Source organism: Setaria italica, chromosome IV (genome assembly GCF_000263155.2).
Source record: "Setaria italica strain Yugu1 chromosome IV, Setaria_italica_v2.0, whole genome shotgun sequence".
NCBI classification, from domain to species: domain Eukaryota; kingdom Viridiplantae; phylum Streptophyta; class Magnoliopsida; order Poales; family Poaceae; genus Setaria; species Setaria italica.
Window position 1 is genome coordinate 33888718 of NC_028453.1, and position 10406 is coordinate 33899123.

At 45.7% G+C, this 10406-nt stretch overlaps 1 protein-coding gene across 3 annotated transcripts; it reads right to left on the reverse strand.

The window, feature by feature from the left end:
- Window positions 1-4317: 4317 nt before the first annotated feature.
- Window positions 4318-10033, reverse strand: LOC101782142 (protein MONOCULM 1). 3 transcript variants are annotated; one of them, XM_012845405.2, is made up of 3 exons: window positions 9766-10032; window positions 9020-9250; window positions 4318-6069 (listed from the first exon to the last, which is right to left on the reverse strand). In XM_012845405.2, the coding sequence occupies exon 3, from the start codon at window positions 5969-5971 to the stop codon at window positions 4547-4549; it is 1425 nt and encodes a 474-aa protein (XP_012700859.1). In that variant the 5' UTR covers window positions 5972-6069; window positions 9020-9250; window positions 9766-10032; the 3' UTR covers window positions 4318-4546. The 3 variants fall into 3 exon arrangements, 2 of the variants coding, with proteins under 2 accessions (XP_012700859.1, XP_004965904.2); XM_004965847.3 differs by lacking the exon at window positions 9020-9250 and having other exon boundaries at window positions 9766-10033; XR_002677295.1 differs by lacking the exons at window positions 4318-6069; window positions 9020-9250 and adding an exon at window positions 9257-9574 and having other exon boundaries at window positions 9766-10033.
- Between the last annotated feature and the right edge of the window lie 373 nt (window positions 10034-10406).

The following is a 10406-nucleotide window of genomic DNA, read 5'->3' on the forward strand; positions in this document are numbered from 1 at the left end:
CCACATTATGTCATTACACATGTAATGTCCCATCATCAGACCCTTTGAAACCATATAAAACACCTGAATAAATTCTAGCTCACTTTTGGAAACCACTGTTTCATGATGTTTACCAGTAACACCAAGACATGCATATGCGCACAAACGAATAAGCATAAATACACCTGTTAACTGTCATATTGTAGAAATACTGTGAAGTTCTCCAGCTTCAAGGGTACTATACAGTATGTCAGTATCTGGTCTTGGTAGAAGAAGACACCATAGCTTTGGGAGAAGCAGAGATGCCCGGCCATGCTAGCTGATTCCACTGGTCTCACCCTGTGTGCAGCTGGTGTGGCATCTCATTCGGTTTTGAGGTAGAAATGTAGAACACACACAATCTTCTTTTCCATGCACTGTACGTCGTCACTGCTGCTGCTGCTGCCGTCATGCCCATAGGAGAGAATTAATGCATGGCCGACGATCAGGGGATTCAGGAAGATCGAGCATTAGCTTCTAGTACTCGCCTGCAAAAATTTATGGCTTGGCAGCCTTAAACAGCAGGACGGCGGCCTCTGTGGACTGCGTCTGTTGTTTCTTTGGTAAGGAAATGTCCAATATGCTCTCTATGTAAGTAGTTGCATATATCATCCTATTCTTTTTTTTTCTTTTCAGAAGCTAGCTTTTATGCTATCTAGCAATACATATCTTAAATAGTAAAAAGCAATATCAAAGAGCCAATATTTCCATAACACTCATGATTTTGTCGAGAAGATTTTGCTGACAGTTTCACGTCAGTAATAATTCTCTAGATGTTTAGCCTATTAATTTCTGACGGATTTGTGAGAACATGTTCTTGTGAAATGACACGAGATTCTTGTTCCTGGATACATCCTTCATGAATTTGTGAACAGTCCCTTTGAAATGATACTCCAGTCTATAGACAAGATAGCTTTAAGTTGTACTACTACAGTTGGGGTACGTGTAGCACAAACGTTTCTTCGCGAAGTACCAAGGAGTTAAAGGTCATGACCAATAGCTTTCTTTCGAAAGAACAGAAATAGAATAACAATTCTCCCTCAAAATATAACAGAAGAACAATTGCCCCCAGCATGAACTTAGAAGCTAGAGGCCAAATGTCCTCATGATGACGAACAATTCCCCCTATAGCTCCAAAGGATTTGATGCATGTGACACATTGCAGATGTTGAAGCTAGCTGCATAGCTGATGAGCCATCTTAGTCTCGATCGTGCTATCTCTCTACCTACTCCATTCCATCTAGCTCAGCTATAGCCAGTAAGAAGAATGGCAATCATTTAGGAAGCTTACAAAGGTATATGTTGATAAAGATTCATTGGACGTTGACGAAGCCGATGTCCCATAACATCCATCCCTCGTCTCCTCTCAAAAAAAGTTCAGTTGAAGATTCCCCCACAAACCCACAAAATCCAGGCGGTAATCGAAGCCTACGCGTATGATCGACCGATCGAGTGACAATTCTATGAAGCTTTTCGCTATGCGACGACAGCCGCATTGCTTCAGATCATCCAGTAGTCCTTACATCTTTTTTGTTCTTCTTTGTTTGTTACTTCTTTTCAAGAAGGATAAGAACAGGCATGTTTTTTTTTTGTTACAGCCACTCCTTTTTACGGTCGATGTGATTTTACATAGGAGCTCGCATGGGCTATGTGTATAGTTCTGGTATCCGTATCCCATTGGATGTATATAGCTAAGGCTACTAGAAATAAGAGAGATGCCTTTCTGTCTCTCGAAATAAAAAAAAAGATAGAATGAGATAGAGATATGAAGATACCGGTACCATGGACATGCAAAAACAAAAGCGAAATCAATAGAATATACTGTCCCTTGTCACTAGCAAAAAGATACGCGTAGACCTATAACTGCACAACATATATATGACTATGACCAGATATGAATATCTGCTGTAATTCTGAAATAATTTAAACCTTATAAAGTTCAAGATTTAAAAAAATATAGAATGGGTAAGGCCAGAGGCTCCGAGAGTACAAACATGCATGCATCCCAAAACTCTGCATTATCTCTCTCTATTAATTAATTTTTGAGAAACATGCTGGGCCACTAAAAATACAGAAAGAAGGCATTTGAATATATATTGTTGTTGATTCTCATATTAGGCTTATGCACGCATGATATAAATTTTAAAGTGGAGTGACAAAAATAATAATAATAATACAGTTTGAAGCTGTAGAAAGCAAGGAACACGATCTATATATTGAAAATATTTGGATATTTTCTATATGTTTTATTTCTTCCTACTTTCTACAATGAACCAGTGAAATAATGCTAATAATATGGCAAAAACAATGAGTTCAATGCTGCCAAAAAGTAGTGGTTACAATAATTTCGAAGTCAAAAGTGATTCTTGCAAACAATCAAATGTTATTCTCTTGTGAGAACCAACTAGATTTGCTTCTAAGATAGATAAGCTGAAAAGGATATGGTTGATACGTCTATCAGTCTGTGGTCTAAAAAGATATGATAATCCTCCGATCCGTTATCATTCTTGAAAGTCACACCAAAAGAAAGAGAAATATCATAAATGGAATTATATTATTTTTCAGCGAACTTAATGTAAATTGATAAACTGGTCTGATGCTTTTGAAACTCTTGCAATATTCATTGTACTGTGGTTTCTTTTCACACATTGTTTTTTATTACATTTTCTCTAATGCCTACATGCAAACAATTAACTATTGTGGGTATAAACTTTGAGGAGTGGTACCAATCTACATACTTATTATATAAACATGAGAGACAAGCATCCAAGGAATCAAATGCAAGTAGGGCATGCCATGGTTCTCTTTGAGGAACAAATATTAACAACGCATGCAGCATCAAAGATCCCAAGGTAATGGAGAGAGAGAAGGAGGAGGAGAGCATGGGCCCTTCCAAAAGGGAATGATCTCTTCTTTTCTCCGAGTGAGAAGAGAGGGGGAGGGGGACATTGCCAGGAGAGGGAGAGTGAGAGACAGACTGAGAGGAGGAAGGAGAGAGAAAGAAAGATTAAGGCTGGGGAGCAAGCTGGCCACCAAAAGGGGTGGCTTGGTTTTGAGAAATCCCATGATTTTGTTTGAGGGGACAGGGGGCAGGGATTAGGGTTGGCATTGATGCATGGGATCATGCCACTGCCATGCCCTCCCAAAGACAGCTTGCCAGCATATCTGGGGCATGACACAGAAAACAAGAACCCAAAACCCCTTCTCCCCGGGCAGGAGAGGAGACACTCCAATTTTCTTTCTACTAAGAGCACATTAGAAAAACACTAGGTGTCTTAGCTCTATACATACATCTATACTGTGGCTTGTTGCAAGTTGCAACACCACGGGAGTGATGATTACTCCCACACAAACAGCCTCCCAAAATGGCCATTAGTTTATGGCTAGTGCTGGCAAAAGCACGCATGATTAGTTATAATACAAACAACGGCATCAAGCGACAACAGGCAAGTGAAGTGCAGGAATATAAATTAAAATGAGGCCATGCAAGTGAGCTATAGGAGCTAGAAGATCCTCCTCCATGCCTCAGATATATATAAAAAAAAGATAATAAACATGAATAGAAAAAGGGAGTACGGTCAGAGGAGGACATTCTGCAAGATCACACGCCCAACTTAAACAAAACATCAAACATATGCATATATTATGCAATTGATAAGACAGGCAATAGTAACAGATGATCCTCTCACATCAAAATTAACAAATACTCTCTTCATCCCATCCTAAAATATAGCTACGTTTAGCTTTTTCAAAAGTTTTAACTTTGACCAATAATATCTCTAAAAATAATTTATTTCAAATAGAAAAGGTAACATATTATAATAGTTGGTTTCATGATAAATCAACTAACATTATTTTTATATTATTAGTCTCTATGATTATTTCTCTATTCGCAATCAAAGTTGAGAAGATTTGACTTTAAAAAAGTCTAAACATAGCTATATTCTGGACGGAGGGGAGTAACACTAGTGCAATAGGTCTCCAACATATAACATATAGACAAAAATCTCCCTAAACAAAGAAAAAAATGAGAGGGTAATTAAATTAGCAGAGCTGATTCTAGAACGTTTAAGTAGTTGCTAGCCTCACCAAGTTTAGAAGCCAAGCTCTTCATCACTAACTCGTTCCAATGCCACCCCATGCATGCAAAGCTATGAACTCCTCAAATTAACCAACTGTGGTCAACCAACCATCCGTGATCCATCCAAGCAGCTAAAGATTAACAGCAAGCAATTAAACCATGCAGCAAGCTAGGGTTAGGGTTTCCTCCTTGCAATTAACCCAACAAACTGATGATCATCCTCCAAAACCACCATGAGATAATCTTACTAAGTAGTAGGGTAACAAGAAACCAATATTATTGCAACAAAATGCAATGCTCATATATATACGCTAGCCCTATATATGCCGTAGTGATGACTGATGACTATGAGCGAGCAAACCCTAGGCCGTCTTCGTCGTCGTCGCCGCCGGCGGCATGAGTACATGCACGCAGCAGGTGAAGAAGGAGAGCCGGTGCGGCGGTGGGCTACTGCCACGACGACACGGACAGCAGCGGCCGCGTCTGCCAGCCGAGGAAGCACGCGCCGCGCGCCTCCTGCACGAGGTAGCCCTCCGACGGGTAGTGCAGCCGCAGCAGCAGCCGCGCCTGCGACACGGCAAAGGCGCTGAGCGGCCGCGCCGCGAACCCGGCGGCGCGCGCCGCGGCTCCCCACCGCTCTAGCCCGCGCCACCACCTCCCTCCGGCGGGCCCCAGCGAGGCCTCGATCTCCCTGCCGAGCACCTCCTGCTCCACCGCCAGCCGCTCCCGGCTCCCCGGTGGCACGGTCGCCTCGAGCGCCTCGAACACCGCCGAGTAGTGGTCCATGGCGACGGCGGCCCGCTGGGGCAGGTCGTCGATGCGGTCGTAGCCCCCGCCGATCATCTCCCTCTCCGCGACGGTCACCACGGCGGGGGCCATAGCCTTCACCCACTTCAAGAAGGCGGCGACCTCGTCCTGCCCGCCCAGCTTGTGCAGGAACATGACGCAGTTCACGGCGAGCGTCTCGTCCGGGTGGAGCTCCAGGCTCGTGGCCGCGCTGGAAGCCGTCGTGGCGCTCCCGCCGGCGACCTCGTGGTGGTGGGTGGCGGCGCAGGAGAGCAGGAGCGGCGTGAAGTGGAAGGGGAGCTGGATGGAGCGGGCGAAGGCGCGGAGGCGGCTGCCGGTGCGGAGGAGGGTGTCGCGGTCGGCGCCGGCGCCGGTGATGCGGACCTCCGGCGGGCCCGCCGCCGGGTCGGCGCGCTCGGCGATCGCCTGGAGGAGGGGCGGCCACTGCACGCCGTGCGCGGCGTCGAGGTCGAGGATGTGGATGCGGCGCGCGCCCTCGACGGCGTCGAGGATCGCCTGGTTCGCCGTCAGGTGCGCGAAGCGCAGGAACGGCGCGATCTGGTTGAAGGCCAGGTAGGCGCCCGACGACGCCGGCCGCGCGGCGGCGGACACCAGGCCCGGGGCGACGCGGCCGGCGGCGGCAGCGGCCCTGGCGTCCGCCCGGAGCGCGAGCGCGCGGGCGAAGTGGTAGGCGAGCCGGTCGGCGGCGTCGGCGCGCGGGGACGCCGCGGACAGAAGGACCCCCGCGGCGCGGCGCGCGGCGGGGAGGTCCCCGCGCTGGAGCAGGTCGGCACAGGCCAGCACGAGGTCCCGCGCGGACGGCGCCGCCGCGGCGAGGACGCCGCCGCTGCTGTTGCTGCCGTTCTTGTTGTCATTGTTGTTGTCGGTATCGGAGGAGGAGGAGGAGTGATGGTGGTGGTGGTGGTGGTGGAGTGAGCCGAGCATAGCTCCGACGGTTCCTCCCCGCTGCAGCTTCTTCTTCACCGGCGCGAGCCCGCGGATGAGCGGCGGCGGCGGCGGCCGGAGTCGGCGGTGGTGGCAGGCGAGGAGCATGAGGGGGTGCAGGAGGAGGAGGAGGGCGTGCATCTCCTGGCGGGTTTAATAGGGGCGCACGACGTCCAGCAGCAGCGGCAGCGGCAGCATCTGGGCTCGCAGCTGCAGCTTCCGTGACAGGACATCCTCATCTGCCAAAAATACAGAGGTGTGCTTGCGAGTGAGAGAGAGACTGCAGCAGCTCAGCTAGACACAGTAGCTTGCCACTACCTACTCAGCCATAGCCTAGCAAGCTAGTAGTAGCTACTAGCTACTAGATGCACTGTGCAAACTCTTGGGAGGGAGGGAGGGGGAGAGAGAGAGAGAGCTGGTAGAGAGAGAAGGCCAGGAGGAGGGGGTGTGTGCTTTCTCTCTCTAGGAATGGAAGGGGGGAGGGGAAAGGTGGCAGCAAGGGCGAGTGAGTGTGCTGGGAGTTGTCTTTTATCCGGTGGACTGTGGCGTGTATCATTTGGGGAGGCTAAGTGGAATCTAAAACATTCCAAGGATTGGTGTTGGTGAGATGGGCCTAAACAACCAAAGATTCATATATCAAGAGTTAATGGTCTCTCTCTCTCTCTCTAGAAAAATTCATATAAGCAAAGCAAAGCAAAGTCTCTCTCAAAAAAGAAAAAAAACTAGTTGCATGATGTGCCAAGATTAGTACTAGCCAGATGGACGGGTGGATGGGTTGCTGAGCAGTGCACATCTGTGTGCGTGTACGTTGGATCCAATGCCATATAGCCAGCTAGGAGAACCGAACGATGATGATTGGCATCCCTCTCGTGTGCTTGTGCGTGTACACAAATTAGTTCATGCGACGTTTCGTGTATATTGGTAGGCTACACAGGTGCGAAGTGCTATGAGGTGGTTATAATTTGTTTCCTGGGCGCCCAAGCACAATGGCCTCTAGTAAGGGTCAGCAGGGTACACGAAAAACGCATAAACTGTTATATTATGGCTATTAACGGGCCACGTGGGAAAAGTCATTCTACAAATTAACCTGAAATATCCACTCTGTATATATTACTCCCTCCGTTTCAAATTGTAAGTCGTTTTGACTTTTCAAGATACATAATCTTTGCTATGTATATAAACATAATATAAATTTAGATGCATATCGATTAATAGCTACGTATCTAGAAAACTCAAAACGGTGTACAATTTGGGACGGAGGAAGTAACTTTGTAGTGATTATGCATTCTTATTCCTTTATTAAAAATGACTAAATGGAAACAAGCATGCTGAGGAAAATCAAATTATAAATATAAATCTAAAGAATATTACGAGTTGATTTATGCATTCAACCTCGTCTTAGCCTTCATGGATTCTTAAGAATTGTGACATATACATTTTTTCCCAACTATAGATATCAAGTAAATCTTAAAAAAGGAACCTTTATGCCCAACAGATGTTTAGAATACACAATTAAGCTTATATTATTGCAAGTAGCCAAATCACTATGTTAAATTACAAACTATCTATTAGTGTGGATGGGGACATGGGTGAGAGAAAAAGGGTAGCTCCGGATGTTGAAGCTAGCTGATCTTTGTGTAACATGCTGACCAGTTGTAATTCATATAAACAAAAAGAACAAATTACATGGTCCTTAAAACTTGTGTTTTTTGTTCCATCTAGGTCTAAACTCTTGAAATGCTTTCTAAGTCACAAAACTTGTTAAGTGTGCCACTTTGAGATCCAAACCACCATAGCACAAACACGACTCCTGATATGCACAGCCATGAGCAAATATGCAGTAGAGTATGTAACATCTCAGGCTTCATGCAAGAGTCCCACATATCTAATAAGATAATTACTAGCTGATTAGGATAATTTGAACCTCAAGTGACCAATTAACAGGTCCTGTGATCTAGTATATGTGCATTTAAATTAAGATCAATGCATAATCTTGTGAAACAATTCGAAGGACCGCCTGTGCAATTTATTCTAATCAAACTACTGTTTGCTACAATGCAAAAGAACCAATACTGTGACCACAAAGTAGCTTGTGTCAACCACTTTGTGTTGACCACCTTTGTTTGACCAATTAAATTTGACAGCTGACCATATTTTCTGAACAATATTATTTTTGCAAGCCGGTTGGTTTTGTACATATTTAAAAATATACTCCCTCCATTCCACATTATAGGTCGTTTTGGCTTTTCTAGGTGTATGGTTTTTCTATGCACTTAGATATACACTATGTGTAGATGCATAATAATATCTATGAACCTAAAAAAATCAAAATGACTTACAATTTGGAACGGAGGGAGTACCTAGCTAAAATAATCCAGTTTGACATTCTAAAAAGAAAACGCACATCTGCATATTTTGTTACTAGACAGTTAAGAAACTACTCCAAGAAGGCTTGCTTTATCGATCTATTTTCACCTAATTAATGATCACACTGATCTTCCACGCTTTTATTGTTCTCGACGCTATCATCTAAAGGTTTAGCTTTAAGTTGGCAGCAGTAGTATAAGCATGATGAATGGCTTTTGACACCAGCAATTCTGCTTAGAGTTACCTTGCTTAGTGTGAGAACACTTGCTGATCTGGGTCGTAATAGCCAATTTGGAACTCTTTAATCATTACGGAGGCCTCAGGAGATTACACCCTTTCCAAAAAGATTTGCACACCAATATTATAGTTTCTGACGATTTGGACGGCTAGGCTACCATCTCTCTGTGTATGTGAGTGTGAGCACACACACGCAATGCTTTAAATGGGTGAATAGAGACTAGACAGAGCCGACTCTCCAACCATATCATGTTTTGTCCCATGGTAGGATCTCCATTGATGGCCCGGCCCTGAGGTAGGCAATCAAAACTTCCTTTGCGAGAAGAAGAGCACACCACACCGTCACCTGGCCCTCGCCGTGTCAGTGCTGCACATTGCACACACATGCATGCTCTCGCATGCGTTGTAACCACAAGTGACCTGCAGCTATACACTCCTCCCCGATCGATTGGCTACACGTTGTTGCAGGATCACATGCAATCCTAGCCCAAGCAACAGTGCAGGGTGTATGCTGTGTATTCATGGTGATGCATGAGAGAGAAAGAGGGAGGGAGAGAGAAGAGAGAGAGGGCAGTGAGGACTCACATCCAAGGCATCTTGACACAAGACATTAGCAAACAAATGGAATATTGCAGCGCAGCCAGGGGGCGATAGCTGTGAATGTGAGGCAGCATGACACTGGGCGGTCTTGGATGGAATATCTCAGTCCCCAGATGAGGCAATCTATCATCACATCCACCTGCACACCATCATTACCCACCAAAAGGGACATGTGCCTCTGTGTCAAGCAGCAGATATGATCCCTTGCTTCCAGCTCTGTACAAAATTTTTGATATACGCCCTCATCAGCATGTATACATGCATATGCATATATGCATATATCTAGAGAGAGAAAGGGAGGGAGGGAGGGAGGGAGAGAGAGAGGATACAGAGGCCAAAAGAAACCAAAGGTGAGAGAGGAGAGATCTTATCCCTTGTGGCAAGAGGGAAGAGATCTTTGCATGTGTGTGTGCAAGGCCTAGACTACCACTGGAACTTGGGATTGTGTTGTGAGCTCCCTTGTGTAACTTGTGTGCAGCAAAGGAATCTACTCTCTCCTCCGTCCTCCCTGCCGCGGCATGCTCTCATCACATACCACCTCTGCAAGGCATGCAGTAGCATCAAGAGAAGGGGAAACTTGGCATGAGGCCACTGTGGGCAGGAAAGTGAGTGAGAAATGCCCAAAGCGAGCAAGGCAACAAGCAGAAGCAGCTAGCTCACTTTCTCTCTCATGCGCCTCTCAACCAGTACCAGAAATAAAAAAAAAAGTGAAAACAAACTTGTGACTTTACCTTCTGGTGCATCAAATGCTGTGATTTGACATGTTCCAAAATCTAACCCCCCTCGTACAGCATCTCCCTCTCTGTCTCTTTGAGAACTCTCTATGGAGTATGCCTTTGTGTGAGTGAGTGAGTGAGAAAGAGGAAGCTGATCGAGGTTTGGAGAGGTCTTGTTGCTTGGGATCAAGATTAAGTAGCTCTAGGAGCACACTTGAGTGGAGTTGAAGGAAGGGAAAGCCAGGCTACGAGGGGGAGCACACTCAAGAACAAATGGGGACCAAAGGTCCATGCATGCCAAAAGGAGAGGGTAAATTAACAAAGGATTATATTAGCCCAAAGAGGACATGGCAATAGTTAACGCAAAGAAATCTACAAAGGTATATCGCCCCCACTTATTGTTTTTTGGCTGTTACCTTTTTGCATAGCCTTTTCTATATTCTCTCTCTCTCTCTCTCTCTCTCTCTCCTCCCCTAATCCTCAGTAGACAGCCAATGGTTGAACTTGCTATGAGGGCAAACTGTACCATGTGGTTCCTGTCAGAGACTTGACATCTGATGTAATGCAACAGACAGATGGATTGTTTCCCAAGTATATTGGGGTTCTTAACACCTGCAACACACTTGAAACCATTGGTAACTGCATAGCCTAGCCTT